The sequence below is a fragment of the Pocillopora damicornis genome, chromosome 11 (genome assembly GCF_964200805.1).
Source record: "Pocillopora damicornis chromosome 11, jaPocDami1.2, whole genome shotgun sequence".
Lineage (NCBI taxonomy): Eukaryota > Metazoa > Cnidaria > Anthozoa > Scleractinia > Pocilloporidae > Pocillopora > Pocillopora damicornis.
In genome coordinates this window covers 16,051,889-16,074,096 of record NC_142680.1, presented here as the reverse complement: position 1 = coordinate 16,074,096, position 22,208 = coordinate 16,051,889, and the positions used below count along the sequence as shown (strand labels likewise).

The 22,208-nt window shown below is 37.4% G+C and overlaps 1 protein-coding gene across 1 annotated transcript in view; it reads right to left on the bottom strand.

The window, feature by feature from the left end:
- The window catches only part of LOC113671260 (uncharacterized), a 69,597-nt gene that overhangs the window by 33,880 nt on the left and 13,509 nt on the right, over positions 1-22,208 (bottom strand). Inside the window, exons 9-26 of the mRNA XM_089186405.1 lie at positions 21,598-21,876; positions 20,651-20,938; positions 19,960-20,268; positions 19,184-19,462; positions 18,687-18,974; positions 12,259-12,567; positions 11,512-11,790; positions 10,808-11,038; positions 10,375-10,653; positions 9,429-9,716; positions 8,738-9,046; positions 7,874-8,152; positions 7,361-7,648; positions 6,506-6,814; positions 5,505-5,786; positions 4,624-4,899; positions 3,499-3,786; positions 225-515 (exon numbers count right to left, since the gene is read on the bottom strand). Of these exons, the coding sequence (XP_089042531.1) occupies positions 225-515; positions 3,499-3,786; positions 4,624-4,899; positions 5,505-5,786; positions 6,506-6,814; positions 7,361-7,648; positions 7,874-8,152; positions 8,738-9,046; positions 9,429-9,716; positions 10,375-10,653; positions 10,808-11,038; positions 11,512-11,790; positions 12,259-12,567; positions 18,687-18,974; positions 19,184-19,462; positions 19,960-20,268; positions 20,651-20,938; positions 21,598-21,876 (5,151 nt within the window). The remainder of the gene's footprint in view (positions 1-224; positions 516-3,498; positions 3,787-4,623; positions 4,900-5,504; positions 5,787-6,505; positions 6,815-7,360; positions 7,649-7,873; positions 8,153-8,737; positions 9,047-9,428; positions 9,717-10,374; positions 10,654-10,807; positions 11,039-11,511; positions 11,791-12,258; positions 12,568-18,686; positions 18,975-19,183; positions 19,463-19,959; positions 20,269-20,650; positions 20,939-21,597; positions 21,877-22,208) is intronic.

Here is a 22,208-nt window from a genome sequence, read left to right as displayed (position 1 = left end):
TTAATCACTTCTTGGAGTTAAAGGATTTAGCAGACACTGTGAACAATATCAAGCAGACACTACAAGTTCCTCTGGGTGTCTTCTGAGCAGACACTTATATGTATAAGGGTCTCAGGTACCTGATGTGCTGACTTACCTAAGATTTCACCTAACCAATACTAGTAGGCATGCTTTGACATTAAGATCTCATATATTTGCAATTCAGTTAGAAAAATAATACTCACAGTTGACTGTCAGTTTTCCTGGAGCTGAAGTGGTGGTATTCACACTGTTATTTGCCACACATCTATATTGGCCTTCATCTCCTCGCACAATATTGGTAATTGTCAAACTTGAAGTGTTTCCCTTAAAGTCAGAAACAATAATCCTTTGATTTTCTGATATATCAATTCCATCTTTAGTCCATTTCACAACTGGTGTAGGATTTCCATAAACTGTGCAGTCCAGAGTTAAGTTAACATTTTGCTCTTCTATTACTATCGTATTCTGTGGGCTGCTGATAAATTCAGGAGGAACTGGAAAAAAGAGAAGATGTCTGAGTATAATAAGGAAATTTTGATATATATAGTAAGTGTAGCATTCAATAAGGCCATGAAAATAGTCTTATAACTAAATACTGATTTAAATTTATTTCAGCTTCATCCAGAGAAATGGCTTAGTTTCATCTAGGATTCCTTCATATGGTGATCTCTTGTAAAGGTCAGCCTTTGTGGTTTGAGCCTACATCCATGGAAACTTTTCTTTCCAGTCTTCACTTATTTTAATAACCTCTCCTAATTTTTTTGCGATATATGGCCTTCAGCTCTTTCTTTGAAGGAATAAAGTGACCTTGCAGTTATATAATTCATGATAGGTTGGACGACAACCAATAAACACCTGTATTTGTTTTTATAGACTGACCAGTCTTATTTGTACAAGTGTAATGATCCTAAGTTACAAGTGCATTAAATTGTGTTTCATCACAAGCAGCAAGAGAGTAGAGGGTGGTAAAGGGTTTATATCTGACACATTACTATACCCAAAATTAATACATATTGCATGAATTCCATAGCAATTTGATTTGAAGTGATGTATTGCACTAAACACTGTTTAAAGTATAGATAACACTTGAAAAATTCTAAAATTTGTACATGCAACTGGATCCAGGCCCTCCCCTTTCTCCCCCCCCCCTCCCCTCCTGCACCTCCATTTGTTCCCCTCATAGTATTAGGCTTTAACCCTTTACCCCCTAATATCAGTATACATATTCTCCACACTATTCACTGTACGTTTCCCAAGGTGCTGACAAAGAGAATTTGTTTGATAATCAAGAGCTGCTTCTGTTGTTGATCATTTCCTCTTTATTCTCATGACCTTAATGTTTGATTCAAGGGTGATATTGTAAGGAGAAATTAGATGCTGGTCACTCTTAGGGGTTAAAGGGTTAACAAAGCTTTTTGCAGTGTTCTCCAGAGATTGTTATAGTATCGAGAAAAAAAAATCTCAAACTGACAAAAGTTAAAATCTATTTCAGATCAAGCCAAGTATTTCACAACTCTGTTGGACTGTTGATTAGCTGTTGTGATTAAGAATCAAAAAGCTTGCACAAGGACCACCATTTTTGATCTCAATGAAAATATCCTCACCTACCAGTGTATAGCTGATATGAGCACAGGCACAGGCACATAAATGTTAATGACAAATTAATTGGCAAAAGGGAGTTATGAAAATCATGTACTTAATTTCCTCTCAACAAGCACTACTACATTGAAAAGACAATTTTAGAATATAAAAATAAAAACTTGGAGCTGATCTTTTTTGAACTTATTACAAAGTGATTTCTCACAACATCACAGACATTGAGGATTGATAATTAACTCACTAACTCAGTGTATGAACAGTTGCCAAGTTTACAATCTTTAAAAGTGATCCATTCCAAAGAGAATTGAGCATGTACTACTTCGAACTAAACTACCATTTTGGCATCAAGAGGCTAAAGAATTGTTGTGGAGAGGTGAAAAAACTAACAATTTCTGATTTTTATCGACTTCTGGCCATGTTTTGAAAGCCATTACCGACCAACTGCATGATGATGAATATTGCGTAAATGACGGAGACAGACACTCATGCTGTCAGACAACTAGGTGATCGTAATCTTCATTCTATCAGTTAAAGGGTATACAGTGCTGCTATTAAATCTAGCGCTTTGAAAGGAAGGACAGAACAACTACAGATAATAACTTCCTCAACTTGACAGTGGAACTGTGAACAAGAAACAGTTCCAATTTGCGTTGCGTGTTCCAAGGTCGTTTATAAACAAACCAGCCGCTAAATATAGTTGTTTCAGAACACCAACGCTCGATGGCAACTTATATTTTCAAAATAAAGTCACCAGTCACGTCCCATCGAGGAAAGTTATCCACATAACATATGCGTAACCCAAATCAAGAGGAAGTGCAAATAGTTTAAAAATATTCGAAATACTTTCGAGTCATAATTGGTGTTTAACTGGCACCTGTGTGTAAAATAAGCTCGTTTGTACTAAAGTTTGCGAAATTTTTTGGTATCTCTGTTATGCAAACGGAGTTTACGTTTGATGAGTAAAGCAATGAATTCGATTAAACTTTGTTGAAGCGGATTTATGTCGAAGCCATAATTACACAAGAAAAACGAAACATTCGAATTAAATTGCAATATCGAAATATTATGCCGAAGAAAATCGACCAAAACTTTGCATTTCAACAAATTTAACATAAAAAGCTTCTTCTCTCACACATAAGAGAACTAATTCCCATCATTACGTTAGTATTTAACGTGAAAATTCAATGCGCGGCCGGAGCAAACACCTCGTACACAGAATAGGTTAAGTCAACGTAAATGATTTCCGCTTCCAAATCTTACAAACATTTCTGTCTTCAAAGAAGAAAAATCACTTTTACCTCCTTGGCCTGATGAATAAGACACTAACAGCAGAATGACGAAGAACCAATGATAAAGACGTTCTCTGAACGCAAAAGTTCCGGCTTGAATTTCGTCCATAGTTAGGAAGCACAGTACGATCGAAGCCGCTGTTTAGAATATTTGATCGTACCCTACCCCCCTGAGAAGATCAACTGAAAATTTTGCTGCGGTTGATTAGGTCACGACCTTGAAATAACTAATAATAAACTTGTCTGCTCTATATTACCATACAAGTCAAAAATTGTCTTTCCTCTTTTAAAAAAGACCGCTTTCGACTTCCGTAAGTCGCAATTGTCGGGGATTTTTTTCTTATTAAAGGAGGAAGAAGAAAGAATCAGCCAAAAAATGGCTAAGCTCTGTTAATCATTTCTAAGGTTACAAAAGCAATATCATCACAAAGAAAATTCGAGAACGTGCGTGACGTAAAAAATAGCAACTCTTTTGTGTTTTCACTAATGTGAAGAGGTTGAAATACCAAAACAATTACGTTTTAAAAAAAACTGATCCAAACCAACTGTAGTTATTTTTAACGATAAAGGGATTTTGTACGTTACTTACATTGTACATTTAGATCTCCTGGAGATGATGTTATGTTGCCAACACTATTAATAATCACACATCTGTATTGTCCCGAATCCGATCGATGAACATCCCTGATTGTCAAACTGTGCTTGTTGTTCAGTGACGACGCTATTAGTTGTAGATTTGTTGTTGTGTTCAGTTTTTCCTCGTTCTTCGTCCAAGTGACTCTTGGTGAAGGATTTCCATCTACCGTGCAACTAAACACAACATCTTCTCCCTCAACTATGGTGACATCCTTCGGATTTTCCACGATTTCAGGTGCAACTTGGAATTTAAAAACATAAGTGTTACGCTCTGTTAACTCAAATCACTGAATATCACAAGCTACCGGCTTATTCCTTAGCATATCTCAAAGTCCTCGTCATTTTTTCCATTTTTTTAGTTTTTTCAAAACATGACTTTTTACCAGTGAAAGACTATAGGGATATTTCAATTCTTAGTTCTATTTTTTTCATACTTATCTTGTGTATATTCCATCATCTAACTAACGATAAATGAGAAAACGTGATTTGTTATTTCTGCTAGGACCTAGGAATGCTTTGTCATCAGTGATAATGGGCGATGTTTAACGAAAAGTTCTAACATCTATGCCGTCCTTGTCGACATTCAGATGAAGCTGACAAGATTGATGGCACTACAATCGACCAAGAAATTGCCGGAAATTACCCAAATACGGGACCAAACGAGAAAAAAAATTACGCAACAGGGAATTGAAATAACAAGCCAGATATGTGTTTACGAATACTGGGCGTGTACATTCAACTTTCGGTCCTGGACAACTAATGAAAATTCGAAACACAAAGATAAACATTTTGTTTTTTTGCATAAGTTGCGACACCAATGGTATCATAAATTTTCTTAGTATTCAGTTCTCATAAGTAAACGTTTGTGGTCTAAAAAAAATGTCTGATTTATTCTTGACATTAACTCAGTTTAAGACTGAATGGTGATTCCTAAGGTTGTTGCTTTCAACTCCGCGGAACCCATCGCTGCTTCCCCCTTCACATTCATTTGTGCCAAATACCTTTTAAATCCTATTAACTGTACAGAATTTCTCCTTCCTAATTAGGTAAAACAGAAAAGAATTACTGGAGCACTTACACTGTACGTCGACTTTTGCAGGATTTGAGAGATCATTTCCAAGGCCGTTCCTGGCAACACATCTGTAATTTCCGCTTTCCGATCTGTTAATACTCGCTATAAACAGTGTCTCGTTGTCTCCTGAAAAAGGGATCCCTTGGTTGTTATTTATAGGAGATCCATCTTTGGTCCATGATAGTGTTGGTGGTGGATTTCCGGTCGCGTTACAAAATAAGGTCATGGGGAGTCCTTCTTCTACTGTAACACTCTTAGGATGCGTAATAATTTCAGGCCGATCTATAAAAAAAAAAAAAAAAAATTATTTCTAAAATGAATAGATAAATAAACCAGAAGCATAACCTTAAGCAGTTCTACAATCGATCAAATAATTTTTTCATTCCTTTTTTTTTTGTGACAAATAAATCGCTAAACGTTCCTTTAAGCAAGAGAATTCCAAAAAATTTCTAGAAAAGCCCACTCTCTTCTTCTGCCAGTTCGTTCATACATTCCTGAGAGAGATATATCTTATTTAAGAGATCTATCTTATTTAATGGGTAAACTAGAAACAGCTTGTCGTTCACTCAAACAGAATCAGGCCCTATCTGGCTTCTAAAGGCAACGTTCTGATTTGTAAAAGGTAATGCAGGTAATTGTCTTTCCATCTCTAGGATTACGAGAGACTGTTTGGACCCCTATTTTAGAATGTTGTAACACAACCCGGAAATTTCTATTACGCGCAATTCTGTTTATTTATTTATTTTTTTGGTTCAACTTCATTTCTCTCGACCTGAAGTTGGTCTATAACAATCGATAACGCTAAAAAAGGTTGGTCTTTGAGATTGGGTATAGCTCGCTATAGTACGATTTCATGACCTAGAAAAGCAAACTTATTCCGTACTTACAAAGCACGTTTATCACAGAGGGGTCAGAAGTGTCATTTCCGACCCTGTTTTTCACTAAACATCGGTAATCTCCACTGTCTCCTCTTTTCACATTTGTTATTGTCAATTCTTGAGAGTCGTTGGACAAACTGATCCTGGAGTTCTCGTTTGCTGTTATGACAGATCCATCAAACGTCCAGGATATGTGCAGTATAGGGCTTCCTGTAGCGTTGCAATACAACTTGACGGCGTCTCCTTCTTCAGGGGCAGCACTTTTTGGCTGAGTAAGGATGGAAGGCTTTACTGTATTGGGGAAAACAGAAAAGAAACTAAGTCTGAAGCACTCCACTATGTTTTCAATGTTGTAAACAGTCTACATTTCCGCTACATTAATCATTGAAGAAATTTCTCATAGACTTCATAGGAAGTCACGAGGTGCTTTAAGATTATGCAACCCTGGAAAAATTAAAAGAAATAGTAACATTTCTGCTCTGATCAAACCTAAAGTAAAATATTTTACTTTTCTGAGGTGTTCATTATGTATATTCACCCATGCCCCGGTGTTGGGACAAATTACAATTTGTCACACAGAATAGAAGAAAAAAAACATCCTTCATCTTAAAAATGTTTAAAAGTTTATGGGCAACGGAAACGGTTACAGGCAATGATTATTGGTAATTCCAGTAGGTTGTAACCGTCTCTGAGAGTAGCTTATCATCTATCTCATTAAAAATTGGGATGTCCCAGCACACATCAAGAAGTCTCCGTTACCAATAAAGTAACTCGGAATTCCTGCGCACACCTGCGTACACAGCTGCCTATCTCTTTAATATGCACTTTATAGACAGCCCTAGAGGCTCGTGCGAATTCTTGCTCTCGGTATCCGGTGATCTCACATTTCTTTTAATTAGACCTTAAAAACTGTGTTCATTTCTTCGACGTCTGTGTGGAGAAATCCCAGCTTATGGCTGTCCTACCCTAAAACACGGGTTAATGAGAATTTGTCAACAGCTCTTACACACCTTCGACAATGATAGATGTCGAGTTTGATGAACTGTTAACCATATTTGTGACATTGCAAATGTAATTCCCACTATCAGCCACGATAGCTGTGCTGATCGACAACTGTATGAGGCTCTCATTGAAGTGCACAATATTCAATCGGGAGTTGTTGATCACTTTCGTGGAGTTTGTTGAAATCACCTCTCCATCTTTTATCCATTGCACCTCAGTCACAGGCGGTAGGGCCTTGTGCCGACATGTTACCTTGATATCGTCGCCCTCAGCCACAATCTTCTCCTTATCACCATCAATTGTAACTTCTGGATCAACTAAAATGTAATTTAATGATTGTAATTGTATCATCATCATGGGCTTTTATTTATTTATTTTTTATATTATGTGTACAGATGATATAAGTTTCCGAGTATAATTGGTATCATATGAAAATCATACACTAGAAGTTATGAGTCTGCAAATTCTAATAAGAGGTTTTCTGGATAATGCCGAGTTTGTGAAAATAATATACAAGTGGACTGAAAGGTTTATGAAGGAACAAGAACAAGAAATGGAGCAGCAAAGAGAGAAAATATGTCAATTACAGAGTAAAAGTTCAGTGGATAATATTGATGTATTGGCGCCAGTGGCCAACATATACATTCATCCATCGAAGTACAAAATAACTTTTTAAATTAAGCAACTGAGTAGTTAAAGACAAATCCAGAGCAAATTCGCAAACCACAAAGATTTTTAGGGTTTGTAAAAATATCCTGAATTACTTATGGACAACAATTAGAAAAAAAAAAAACAACTAACAAACCAAATAAAAGAATATTCCACACTCGCACGTTTCACAGAAAAACTACTGTTAGACTTACAATGTACTGTTAGGGTTGCTGAAGATGAAGTCACAGTATCCAAACTGTTATTAGCAACACATTTGTATTGTCCTGCATCCGATTGTTGAACATTTGATATGATCAATCGGTGGTTTCCATCATTGGAAGAGACTCTAAGTCGCGCATGTTCAGCCACATTTAATTCCACTCCATTTTTTTCCCAAGCAACATCGGGTGTAGGGTACCCTGCTACTACGCAATTGAACACAGCAGTTTGTCCTTCCACTTCCGTGGTATCCCTTGGAGATTGGGAGATTTCAGGGGCAACTATCAATATAAATAGTGAAAAATAAATTATGTTTCCTACAAAATCAAACATAATTTACTAAATGTAGTGCAACATGGTGGTTAGAGCGCTGTATCACATAAGAAAGCAAATGGAACCGACTTTCCCAAACATTCTTTACCAACGATGAATTTTAAGTACACAGCTATTTATATTTTGATCGATCCATTTTTTTTAGTCGTGTCGTAAACCATAGTTGAACTCACATCGCACAGTCACTATGGCAGCATTGGAGGTAGCATTTCCAACCTTGTTGCTCGCCACACACCGGTATGCTCCGTTGTCTTTCCTGCTCACATTCCTTATTGTCAAATGCTCTTTGTCTGTTGACAAACGGATCCGTACGTCTTCATTTGGATTTATAGAAGATCCATTTTTCGTCCATGATATTGTCAAAGAGCTTCCAGTAGCGTTGCAAAAGAAAGTCAAGTTCTCTCCTTCTTTGACCGGATCAGCTTGTGGGTGCGTCTCGATAGCAGGCGTCACTGTAGAAATGTAAGAAAGTATTTCATACTTAAAATGTTTATGTATCATTCTTTTTTTTTCCATATTCAAACAGTTTAAATAGGTGTTATTGGGCCGGTCCTTAAGCACATAACTAAGATTTAGTTGGGGTCCGAAATGTAGGAATGTAAAGCACTATGTCTTTTCACTGGAGAATAAACCAATAATAAAGATGCTACTATTTTAACATCAGTGCGACATTTTACAAAGTGTTTGCCACAACTAAGAATCGATATATGCTATTTTCTGAGTCAAATTGAAGTCAGAGGGGTTACAAAAGAATATGATTTTACGCGACTTAAAGGCTCCGTGACCATAAAGATCGAGCTCCTCGTCTCGGTCCTTAACGACCAAGAGGCAAACAAACAAAAAAACTAAAAAAAAAAACAACAAAACAAAACAAATACCAAAGTAAATACAACATCCAACAAAAACAAACAAACAAACGAATAAACAAACAATGAAAATCTCTTGGGTTGCTGATTTTTTATCCTAAATGAGATAACTCACGCCGAGTGATTGCTTTGGGGAATTGCACTTTTGTGTTTATTCATAGTGGAACATACCTTGAACAATAATCGATGTCCAATTCGAGGAACTACCAACAACATTTGTGACATTACAAGTATAATTTCCGGCATCTTCTAAGGAAACTGGAGTGATCAACAACTGAGCTTGGCTTTCATTATGGTGTGAAATAGTCGCTCTTGACCCATTCAAGGGAACGGGGAGGGTTGATGCAATCACATTCCCATTATTTAGCCACTGCACTTCAGACACGGGAGGCAAGGCGTTAAACCTGCATGTGAGCTGTAAATCTGTGCTGTTGGCTACATAATGTATTTGATCTCCATCAATTGTCACCTCTGGTGCAACTGAAATTTAATAAAATTTTATGGAATCATTTTTCTTTAATTTTTACAGTTAAAGTTAAATATGGAATAATGGTATATTCCCTACGTCCTTTATAAACGTATGAACTAAGAAGGAGGAAAGGAGGATATCAGAGCTGGAAGATGAATTTGACGATGCTGTAAAAATATGTTTCTTTTAATGCTCAACCCATATCTTTACAGAATCGCCATCCAAAACTCAGATGTCAACTTATTTTGGTCCTTTTTAAAATCCTTAGTAATGTACCACCAAAGGTTGACTGGCTTTACAAAAACCTGTATCTATGGTATTTGAGGACAACAACGCTGAAGACACAATTAAACATTCAGTAATGCAATGCTTCGAATATACTTTTAAACTCACATTGAACTGTAAGAGTCGAAGGAGATGACTTAGAGGTCTGCAAACTGTTATTAGCGACACATCTGTATTGTCCTGCATCCGATTTTTGAACATCTGTTATTTTCAAAGTGTGATTTCCGTTCTTGGAAGAGACACTCAATCGTAAATTTGCTATTGAATTCAATTCGACGTCATTCTTTGTCCAAGCGACAGCAGGCGTAGGGTATCCAGCCACCAAGCAACTTAATACAACAGTTTGTCCTTCTATTTTCGTGGTATCAATTGGAGGTTCGGAGATTTCAGGCCCAACTGATATATTAAAAAACATAAAACAAAAATGAACACACATTAGAATTGCAATTCGAAGCAATATCAAACGTATTTCACAAAATATTGCACCACTTCCTGCTTCAAATGAAGGACTGTGTCCTTTAATAACCATGCAGCTGTGATTTGAATAACAGCTAAGCGACCAAAACAAATCAACCTTTTTATTTCAACACTCAAAATATCAACGCCTATATAAACACGTCTGCAATCATCAACAACAGTGATTGAATTTTTCTCAATAAACAAAATAACAAATAGGTTACAATTCTGCTTTTCAAGGATTATTTCCTTCCGATAAAGTAACACCCTTTGCCATTTACTAAGCTTAAGCCGGCGGTTGCAAAAAAATTGGGCGTAAAGAAGACTCGAATCTATAACCCTGAAATGGATGTACAGCACCACAACTTCTGGGAAACTAGGCATCATGCAAAATGAGAGTAAATGATCCTCATGAAAATCAGCTGCTTGTTCGATTTGGAAGAACTCTGCTGTGCGACAATAGAGTGATAGTTAAGAAAGATTTTCAAAACAGGTTAACTATCCTTGAAGGTTAAATATATACACGCTTCTCAGGCCAAACATATCTTTTCAGTGAATTGACATTTCGCAAAAGCTCGTAAACCACACTTGTACTCACATTGAACATTTACTATGGCAGCATTGGAGGTAGCACTTCCAACCTCGTTGCTTGCCACACACTGGTAGGCTCCGTTGTCTTTCCTGCTCACATTAACTATTGTCAGCTGTACGTTGTCTCTTGACAAAAGGATTCTCGAATCTTCACTGGGATTTATACCAGATCCATTTTTTTCCCACGATATCCTCAAAGAGCTCCCAGAAGCGTTGCAAAATAGAGTCAAGTTTTCTCTCTCTTTGACCGGACTGGCTTTTGGGTCCTGCTCTATAGATGGTATCACTGCAAAATCAAAAGAGGTCATACGTAAACGTAAAATCTTCTTGTCAGCTCTAAAGCAGATTGCTATGTTACAAATTTTCTCTTGCAGGTCTCCACTTAGGCCGGTTACTGCGTTTTATGACTTAATTCCCATCCCTCCTCTGACTGAACGAACGTTGGCGTCTAAACATGCACAATTGTTTTTTTTTCGCCCAATGATGTTGAGTGAGCTTTTTTTTCTTATTTACATGAGAATAAAATTTTTCGGCCAAGACATTCAATTCCAGTCCATTTTTTGTCCAAACGACATCAGGTGTAGGGTATCCTGCGACTACGCAACTGAAATCAACGGTTTGTTTTTCCTCTTTTGTGCGATTAGTTGGAGGTTCGGAGATTTCAGGTCCAACTAGTAATGTGAAGATAAAAAATTGAAAAACTGAGCCACTGCAAAACCATACGTATTTCACAAAATACAGAAAAAATTGCCGTTTCGGCAATTTTTGCTGAAACACTACAACACTGCAACACTGATTTAAATGAAAGTTACTCCGTTTGATAACTGTAAAAAAACAAAGCAAACGTTAAAAGGAATTGAATAAACAAAAAACAAAACAAAATTGTTAATATCAATAATCCACATCAGTGTAATACTAAAGCAATAAATAGCGTTGAAGGCCCGCCCTGATTGGCTATTAAGCCTCTGAATATCCGCCACTAGCCACCTACACTACGGTGAAGCTTGGTTGTTTAATAGTGTAATTATGTCAACTTAAGAAAACTATCATTTTACTACCATCTCAAGCCAAGCCAAGCAAGAAAAAAGAAACTTCAAGACTGCTAACAAGTTAAAACGGCCTTTTACGTTTGCTCTGTACTTACATTCAACCAGCAGAAAGGTAGTGTTAGATGTATCGTTTCCAACCTCGTTGCTCGCCACACATTTATATTCCCCTTTGTTTACCCTGCTCACGTTCGTTATAATCAAATGTCGTTTGCTATCTGAAAAACTAATCCTTGAATCCCATGAGGTGGTTACATCAGATCCGTTGAATTTCCACGTTATTGTTAGAGAGCTCCCAGAAGAGTTGCAAAATAACGTGACATTTTCTCCTTCCTTGACGGTAACAGTTTCTGGCTGCAATTTGGTGGAGGGCTTCTCTGTGAGAGAACAGAAATACTTTAGTCAGTTATTTGGTATTCCAAGGTATTGTACAATTTTACTTTTACGTCTTCTTTCGAGGCTTTCTAAAGTGTAGTAAGTTAAACTTTCGTATGATTGACATCTTTTTTTATATTTTTTTAACTTGTTTTTTTATTTTTTGTGAGTATATGAGGAAGGAATGGTTGTTGTCTAGGAATTGAGATAAGGAATTAAATTATTCTTTGAACGCGTAAATCAAGGCAAATTTTGTTTGACTGATCAAACAAATTTGATGCTCATTTTGACGAGAGAATTTTTTTGTGGCAAAAATAAATTCGTGTAATTGTGTTTACATAGAACTGCTGGGTTGGCTTTTCCTTCCACAGGATAAGATTTTAAACGAACAAAAAAATTTAACCAGGAACACTAAGAGAAATAATGCCGCAGATATGTTGTACAGGAAGTAATGAACATCGTATGCATACCTTGAATAACAATCGACGTCGAATCTGTTGTATCAGTTACATTATTTGTAACATTGCAGCTGTAATTTCCAGAATTCTGTGAGGAAGCTGAGGTGATTGAAAGCTGTGATAGACTTTCATTATAAAAGATTTTAGTAACTCTTAATCCATTGTTAGTCACAGTGGCATTTATGGTAATCACATTTCCATCTTTTATCCACTGCACCTCAGACACAGGCGGTGAAGCGTTATACCGACAGATCAACGTGAAGTTCTCGCCTTCAGCTATAAACTGCTCTTGGTTACCATCAATTGCAACTTCGGGCTCATCTGAAATTCAAATCAAACTCTTAGGTCAAAGTGATGTTTTTCAAAGCTGTTGTTCTTTTGAGTGAACAAACGCCTGCGATGGAGACTACGGTGGTATGAAATCAAAGATTCAAAATATCACTTCATTATTCAATTCACAGGGTGAGCAGGAATCAAAAGGCTGGGAAAGAAACAATAGAGGCCTCTGAAGTCTTTGAGTTTTAATCCGAAAAATTAAATTAAATCTCGTGACTCGGCCACCGACTCGCCAGCTCATAATAAACGAGTTCCCTGTTTTCCTCCCATAAATGATAGTGTAGTAAAAATCTTTCATATTCGAATTAAAATGAATGACTCGCTTTGTTATTTAACCCTTTAACTCCTAGAAGTGACAAGCATGTAACCTCTCTCCATAAAATCAAGGCATTATTCAGAGGTTTAAAAGTGCAACACAGCTGATTTGATCATCAAACACTCGATCTACGTTGATATACGTTCGTGCCTAAAAATTGAAAACGCACATTTAGGGAACGGGCAGTGGGTTCAATAATTGCCGGCAAAGGAGAGCAGTAAAAAAAAAAAAAAAAAAGTTTTCCCACTGTGCTTTTCATTTCTTTATCAAAACAATAGCAAAATTGTGAAAAATGTCCGTCTTCGTGTAATCTAGATAAACTAACTCAAATGTACAAACAGTGAAAGCAAGCAGCTTGCAAGAAGTTCAGGTTTTGCCGTTTTAGCGTAATAGTCGTGGTTAGCCTCTCTATTTTGATATCTTCTTGTTTCCTTTTCCGCCCTCTTAAAAAAAAAAATGAGTTTAAATGGCGTGACAGTACCTTAAGTAGACCCACGGGAAGTTTACACAAATCAAAGTGGCATATTTTGCATCTCCTTCACGCTCGATTGCCTTTGCATTTGCAGTTGTCTAGGCGTCTAAATCATTTCACGTTCAATATCCAAATAAACATTCTCTTTACTGGGTGCTTTCTACCTACTTATGTAATAATCTTAGCTCCAGTTCATTATTTCCTTAAGTTTTATCATCTAGTCATTTGAAGACGTGTTGATTTGTAAGGAGAGAGAGTACAGGTTGATCAACTCTAGCAGTGAAAGGATCTGGAAAGTTTACCGAATGTTGCTCAGTGAAATTCATCAGATATTGCAGAAAGCATTTAAATGAATAAATTACACAGCATAAAAGAATGACAAAAAAAAAAAGACAAAAACGAAACTGCTGTACTTATCGCTTACGTCACGGTCATGTCTAAGTCAATTTGCCGTACATCTTAATTACTAGTCGTGACAATTACAATTGCGGCTTTCGATTGTTGATCAAAACTAAATCTTAACATAGCAAGGTTGGGTAAAGATTAAAAACCGAATGTTTCAGTGAGGAAAATAGGCGAATTAACCACGCACGACTTTCGAAAGGCCTTGAAAGTGCACAATAGTTTTTTTCCCAAAGCTTTCCAAAAGAAACTTTAGATTTACCAATTCATTAAGGAAAGTTCTCTTACCCTTAATAACTGCCCTATAATAGTTTTCAACAGAAAAAGCCAGCCTTTGAGGTAAAAAGAATTGACAAACTTCATCATCCGTAAGAGCTGAAATTCAAAATTCCTTGGGGTCATTCAATCGTGAACAGCTGAGCTCTAGTTACACCAAACAATAAAATATGCCTGATTCAACTTGTTAACAATTCTCAATTTTTACTCCACTTTTTGCTTAAGAATTTAGATTGAATATACCTAACCATCATAAGTCGAATTGATTGTTTGTTATGATTCGAATGTATGTGAAAACCTGAAGCTGAGACGAGCCCCTTTCAAACGTATTAACTAATCGATCTCGCTTAGCTCACTGCTTGAGTGCAAATTATCGTCTTTCGATTTATGAAGAGCAAATCGAATAAACCAGAGGCGCAAAGGAAACTTAGCACACGTCTTTACATAAAACAAATTCACTTAATCGCGGGACAAGCGTAAGCTCACAGTGCACCCGGAAGTTTTGTCATAAATCAAGGAAAACTTGTTAATTGAAACTGATATCGGTCGAAAATGAGCTGGCATTATAAACTTACATATATAAGAGAGTGCCCTGGATTGGCTGGTAAGGCCTAAAATCTAGAGATCTTGTATGTTTGCATATCACTACGACACGGACGTGTCACAGCCTGAACTGACAAACTAGAATGTACTCGCATAGCTGAGGCAACTAACCTTGATGTGTAAGAGGTACAGCAATTAAAAGAAGGAAAGCTATTCTAACAACCATTTCAGCATCAAACTGTCGCGTGTTCCTTCCGTTTAAAGAGCATAGTCAATTTATCGTTTTGGGCAAATTTAAATACAATGGTATGCAAATTTGCCAAGCAACCGATTAAAGGCAAATTGACAGACATGACGAGTCAATCAAATCGACAAAATTTTTGAGGTCAAGGCCGATCATTAATATTCAGTAACTCAGAATATAAAAAGAGACGATACTAAGTCACTTAGGACTCTCTTGATTTTGAAATTTGTATGGCGAAGTACACAAGATAGGCGAATGCTTCTGATTACAGACAGTCAGGGAGTTTTATGTACTGAGGTCGCAGACTCCAAGTGGAATAATTTATCGCTATATCACGTTACCCAAATGGAAACGTTCGTCTTGAGTTAGCATGGTGAAATGTTTCAGTCGAAACTGTAACAAAGAGAGAGTAAACATTGGTTCGCAGTTATCGTAATATGTTCCCAGTGACTAACTTTCTTATTATCTATAGGCAAAACAAACAAAACATTCCATATCTAAGAGTCGCTATTCTTTTTGAAAACAAACAGAATTATCTTTATGACAGCAGCAGCTTTGCGGTCTGCGGTCAGAGGTTTTACAATCGGATATGATCAATATCTCAAGAGGGGATATTAATGGAAATATCACGAGTAAATTTCGGGCAGCTATCAAAAACCAATGTTTCGTAAGGTCAGTAAATTCTGAAAACTGCAAGCTCGTGGACAACTTGCACATTAGCAAAATATATAGTAAACACAAAAACTAGTATCAATAAATTTCTTGAGGAATCTCAAAGCCTGCAGCCTAACTGGGTTAACGAAAAACTTTACAAATTCTAAGAAATGAACAAAGTACATGAACAGACATTCGTCGATAGAAATCACGTCAATCGATTCCTTTTACCTCTGTCCATTGCTTACTCTTTCAAGTGATATTTCAATCCTTAAAAAAATGATTGATTTAATTAATTTTTCCGTCGTGATTCAAAATATACTCCAAATACTCCTTGCAAGTCAACTGTGTGAGCGAGCCTTTGACGTGCAAAAAGGTAAACCAAACACAAGAAGGAAAAGATTCCAAACATCGATAAACAAATTGAAATAGAATGTTCTTTTCTTGGAACTTGCCAGTGGCTATGAAAATGCAATCTCAATTTGTTTAGAGCACTGAATAATCACTAGTTTTTGTGGAAACAAAGCACAACGGGATGTTAGAGAGCTACAGCTCCTCAATATTTTAGAAAATACAATTTGCTTACATTGCACCTTCAGTGTGGCTGCATATAAGGTATTATTTCTAAGGCTGTTTTCAAAGACACATCGGTATGGCGATTGGAGGAATTGTGGGTTGTATGTGGGTTTATATGCTGAAAATGGAGCTACCCTATTCAGGCCTTATTTTCACCACTGCTCAAGTAGTGTTCGTTACTGCGAAGATCGCTTTCGTATTCACGCCTTTATCCGAAGTTCAAATATATGACTTTCATATATTCACAGTCGTTTAAGAATAACTTAGTTCAATGAAAGGTGCTCTTTGATACCGTGGGGATTAACAGTGCCGATTTTACAGATAAAAATTTATTCTAGTGTTTTGCGGCTTCCCGAACTGTCTAGATGCGGAGAAAGGCCGCAAACCGCCATATGCTGTTTAGAATGGTAAGTGAGATTTAAGTGTCTAACGATTGCTTCGGATACGTCCTCGTCATTTCATTCTACGGCGCGGACAAGTTTTGCACCAGGTTGGTCATTGGTTTGAAATGAACCTCTGACCAAAATGTTGCCTATGCCGTTTTTGTCACGTTTGAATGAAATTAGCGAAAAGACAGTACCAGTCACTGAATTGTTTTGAAGTAATTAAAGTTTTTAAAGAATGATAGATTTAACTGCTTGGCTGTGAGGGTGAAATGTGAGAGTGAATGGGATGCGATCAGTATTTTCCTTCGCAGCCGTTTGTAGTGCTGACTGTCGATCAATTTGTTAGGCGCAGTGGTGGCCTGTTTGAATGACAGAAACAGAATAACCACGTTTATCGATCAAAAAACTGGCACATTGCCTCTGATTATTCGGAGAAATCAGAGTCGTCACTACATAAACGACAAAGTCTGAGAACTGTGAAGAAGGTATGGCAGTTTGCGGCCTTTCCCCAACTACAAGCAGTTCAATAAGCCGCAAAACTCTAGAATAAAAATCATCTTTCAAATCGGCACTCTTAATCCATACGGTATCAACGAGCGCTTTTCATTCAACTAAGTCATTCTTGTTTTCTCTTCAACATATTCCCACTAATAGCGTAGCTCCATTTCCAGCATGTAAACCTACCCATAGTTCACAATTCCTCCAATCGCTCTTTTTGCAATGCTTTGACAAAAAATAAGTGATGGAGGTTTGGGGATCTTTGGAGCCACCTCAAGTTTGGGATAATTTAATGTGGTGGTGATGAGTTGGTGAGGGGGTCTGATGGGGATGGGTGGGATTTTTTTATGTGGGGGGGTTTGGTGGGTTCAGGTGACGGAGTGGGGATAAATCGTCAGAGAATGGGGTGGTGGTGACGAAATGGTGTGCCAATGGCCGACATAAACATTTATCCATCGAGGTACTATTTAACAGTTTGAATTAAGTCGCTAAGTAGTGAAAGTCAAATCCAGAGCATATTCGCATACCACAGAAATTAGTAAGGTCTGTAAAAGAATGATCTAAAGTACTTATGGTAGCCTGCGTGTAACCATACCCTTCACATCCCCCCCCCCCCCCCCCCCCGAGATTGTGAAATGGAAGCGTGGGAACGTCTACGAAAACCTGACACTAACCTTGTTCTATGATGTCATTCTTGTGCAAGAAAACATATAATGGCTTTTAATTAGTAAACCCTTTTTGTCGATTCTTTCTTGAATTCTGAATGGCTAGAGTTGGTGGTTTTCTTTCAAAATTATCATTACTGGTGATTAGAGTGCTTTCACGGTCGACTTTACGAATAAGGGAGACCTACGACGAGGTTTGAAGACCAGTTTCCGCGACTTTTGAGATAGAGACATTTCAAGAAGAACAGCAGACAACCATAGATGTGTTTTTTTGAAGATTACGACGTCTCCATTTCGTTACTAATTGGCTATGGAAAATTTTCAATATATCAAGCCGCGCCAGATATCGATCGCCTCTCTTCTCTACAAGAAACCGTTCACTACATTTATTGTGCCGCCCGTTAAAGCTCTCATGGAAGACCAGGTGCTCTATCTCAATGGTCTTGCGCCAAGAGGATTGTCCGCCTTCAACTTTCGGTCTCTTTTGCGAACGGTGCTGCGAAGCTAATAAATTAAAACTAGTTGTTTCTTGCAGCGATTTTTTTCTACTGACAAGGTCGCCCTTTATTCACACGTACAACGTAGCTATCTTTTAAAGAAATCCGTAAAACCTTGAGATTCTGCGGCAATGATCCAACTTTCTTAGACGACCGTGACACTGAAAAACCGCTTAAACATTTAAATCTGGTTTCATAAGCACGATGCCAATCGAACAACGTCCTGTTCTTACTCTACACCAAGTATCACCGAATATTTTTCTATATCCTTAAAGCAAAGTATATAATTGAAGGCGGACACTGAATTGCAAATTTGCCCGAAACTATGGAAAATGAATTCATTTGAATTGTTGTTTACTTCGATTAGCTTTCTCGCTAGCACGCAAAAAATATTACCAGCTTACACAATTTTGCATAGATTATAATGACGCCATAGAACGCGATTAGTGTCAGGTTTTCTCAGACACTTCCGTTTCACCTTGCGGAAGAGTGTACGGCTCAATTAAACAAAACAAAACAAATAGAGGAATATTCAACACTCGCAAGCTTCACTGAAAAAGTTCTCTTAGACTTACAATGCACTGTTAGGGTCGCTGGAGATGAAGTCACAGTTTCCAAACTGTTATTAGCCACACATCTGTATTGACCTGCATCTAATTGCTGGACATTTGATATTGTCAATTGGTGGTTTCCATCATTGAAAGATGTATTAAGTCGCGCATCTGCAGCCACATTCAATTCCGCTTCATTCTTTGTCCAAGCAGCATCAGGTGTAGGGTATCCTGCAACTATGCAATTGAACACAGCAGTTTGTCCTTCCACTTCCGTGGTATCACGTGGAGATTGAGAGATTTCAGGAGCAACTGTAAATATAAATAATAAAAATTAAATTATGAGTCTTTACAAAATCAGACATAATTTACAAGATGTAGTGCGACCTGTTGGTTAGAGCACTGTATCAAATAAGAAAACAAATGAAACCGACGTTCCTTAAAAATTTTTTACCAAAGATGAATGTTAAATACACAACAATTTATATCTAAGTCGTATCGTAAAGCATAGTTAAACTCACATCGAACAGTCACTATGGCGGCATTGGAGGTAGCATTCCCAACATTGTTGCTCGCCACACACCGGTATACTCCGTTGTCTTTCCTGCTCACATTCCTTATTGTCAAATGCTCTTTGTCTGTTGACAAACGGATCCGTACATCTTCATTTGGATTTATAGAAGATCTATTTTTCGTCCATGATATTGTCAAAGAGCTTCCAGTGGCGTTGCAAAAGAAAGTCAAGTTCTCTCCTTCTTTGACCGGATCAGCTTGTGGGTGCGTCTCGATAGCAGGCGTCACTGTAAAAATGCAAGAAAGTATTTTAAACTTATGAAATCTGTCTATCATTCGTTTTTTTCCGTATCCAAACAGTTAAAATATGTGTTCTTGAGCTGGTTCCTAAGCACATAACTAAGAACTAGTTGGGGTCTGAAATGTAGGAATGTAAAACACTATTATCTTTTCGCAGGAGAATAAACCAATAATAAAGATGCCACTATTTTAACATCAGTGCGACATTTTACAAAGTGTTTGCCACAAAGACTCGATATATGCTATTTTCTGAGTCAAATTGAAGTAGAGGGGCTACAAAAGAATATAATTTTTACACGACTAAAATGCTCCGTGACCATAAAGATCGACCTCGTCGTCTCGGTCCTTAACGACCAGGAGGCAAACAAACAAACAAACTAAAAATCTCTTGGGTAGCTGATTTTTTTATCCTAAATGAGATAACTAACGCCGAGTGATTGCTTTGGGAAATTGTAGTTTTGTGTTTATTCATAACGGAGCATACCTTGAATAATAATCAATGTCCAATTTGAGGAACTACCAACAACATTTGTGACATTACAAGTATAATTTCCAGCATCTTCTAAGGAAACTGTGGTGATCAACAACTGAGCTTGGCTTTCATTATGATGTGAAATAGTCGCTCTTGACCCATTTGAGGGAACGCTGAGGGTTGATGCAATCACATTCCCATTATTTAGCCACTGCACTTCAGACGCGGGAGGCAAGGCGTTAAACCTGCATGTGAGCTGTAAATCTGTGCTGTTGGCTACATAATGTATTTGATCTCCGTCAATTATCACCTCTGGTGCAACTGAAATTTAATAAAATTTTATAAAATCATTTTTCTTTAATTTTTACAGTCAGAGTTAAATACGGAATAACGGTAATTTAGCTACGTCCTTTATAAACAGATGAACTGAGAAGGAGGAAAGGAGGATATCAGAGCTGGAAGGTGAATTTGACGATGCTGTAAAAATATGTTTCCTTTAATGCTCAACACATATCTTTACAGAATCGCCATCCAAAACTTAGATGTCAAGTTATTTTGGTCCGTTTTAAAATCCTTAGCAATGTACCACCAAAGGTTGACTGGCTTTACAAAAACCTGTATCTATGGTACTTGAGGACAACAACGCTGAAGACACAATTAAACATTCAGTAATGCAATGCTTCGAATATACTTTTACACTCACATTGAACTGTAAGAGTCGAAGGAGATGACTTAGAGGTCTGCAAACTGTTATTAGCGACACATCTGTATTGTCCTGCATCCGATTTTTGAACATCTGTTATTTTCAAAGTATGATTTCCGTTCTTGGAAGAGACACTCAATCGTAAATTTGCTATTGAATTCAATTCGACGTCATTCTTTGTCCAAGCAACAGCAGGCGTAGGGTATCCAGCCACCAAGCAACTTAATACAACAGTTTGTCCTTCTATTTTCGTGGTATCAATTGGAGGTTCGGAGATTTCAGGCCCAACTGATATATTAAAAAACATAAAAAAATGAATAAACACACATTAGAATTGCAATTCGAAGCAATATCAAACGTATTTCACAAAATATTGCACCACTTCCTGCTTCAAATGAAGGACTGTGTCCTTTAATAACCATGCAGCTGTGATTTGAATAAAAGCTAAGCGACCAAAACAAATCAACGTTTTTATTTCAACACTCAAAATATCAACGCCTATATAAACACGTCTGCAATCATCAACAACAGTGATGGCATTTTTCTCAACAAACAAAACAACAAATAGGTTACAATTCTGCTTTTCAAGGATTATTTCCTTCCGATAAAGTAACACCCTTTGCCATTTACTAAGCTTAAGCCGGCGGTTGCAAAAAAATTGGGCGTAAAGAAGACTCGAATCCATAACCCTGAAATGCATGTACAGCACCACAACTTCTGGGAAACTAGGCATCATGCAAAATGAGAGTAAATGATCCTCATGAAAATCAGCTGCTTGTTCGATTTGGAAGAACTCTGCTGTGCGACAATTGAGTGATAGTTAAGAAAGATTTTCAAAACAGGTTAACTACCCTTGAAGGTTAAATATATACACGCTTCTCAGGCCAAACATATCTTTTCAGTAAATTGACATTTCGCAACAGCTCGTAGACCACACTTGTACTCACATTGAACATTTACTTTGGCAGCATTGGAGGTAGCACTTCCAACCTCGTTGCTTGCCACACACTGGTAGGCTCCGTTGTCTTTCCTGCTCACATTAACTATTGTCAGCTGTACGTTGTCTCTTGACAAAAGGATTCTCGAATCTTCACTGGGATTTATACCAGATCCATTTTTTTCCCATGATATCCTCAAAGAGCTCCCAGAAGCGTTGCAAAATAGAGTCAAGTTTTCTCTCTCTTTGACCGGACTGGCTTTTGGGTCCTGCTCTATAGATGGTGTCACTGCAAAATCAAAAGAGGTCATACGTAAACGTAAAATCTTCTTGTCAGCTCTAAAGTAGATTACTATGTTACAAATTTTCTCTTGCAGGTCTCCACTTAGGCCGGTTACTGCGTTTTATGACTTAATTCCCATCCCTCCTCTGACTGAACGAACGTTGGCGTCTAAACATGCACAATTGGTTTTTTTTTCGCCCAATGATGTTGAGTGAGCTTTTTTTTTTCTTATTTACATGAGAATAAAATTTTTCGGCCAAACATGTTACTTGCAACACATGTGAGAAGTAGAGGGTCTCAATGGATCAATTGTTAACGGCCGATAGCATTAGCCCTTA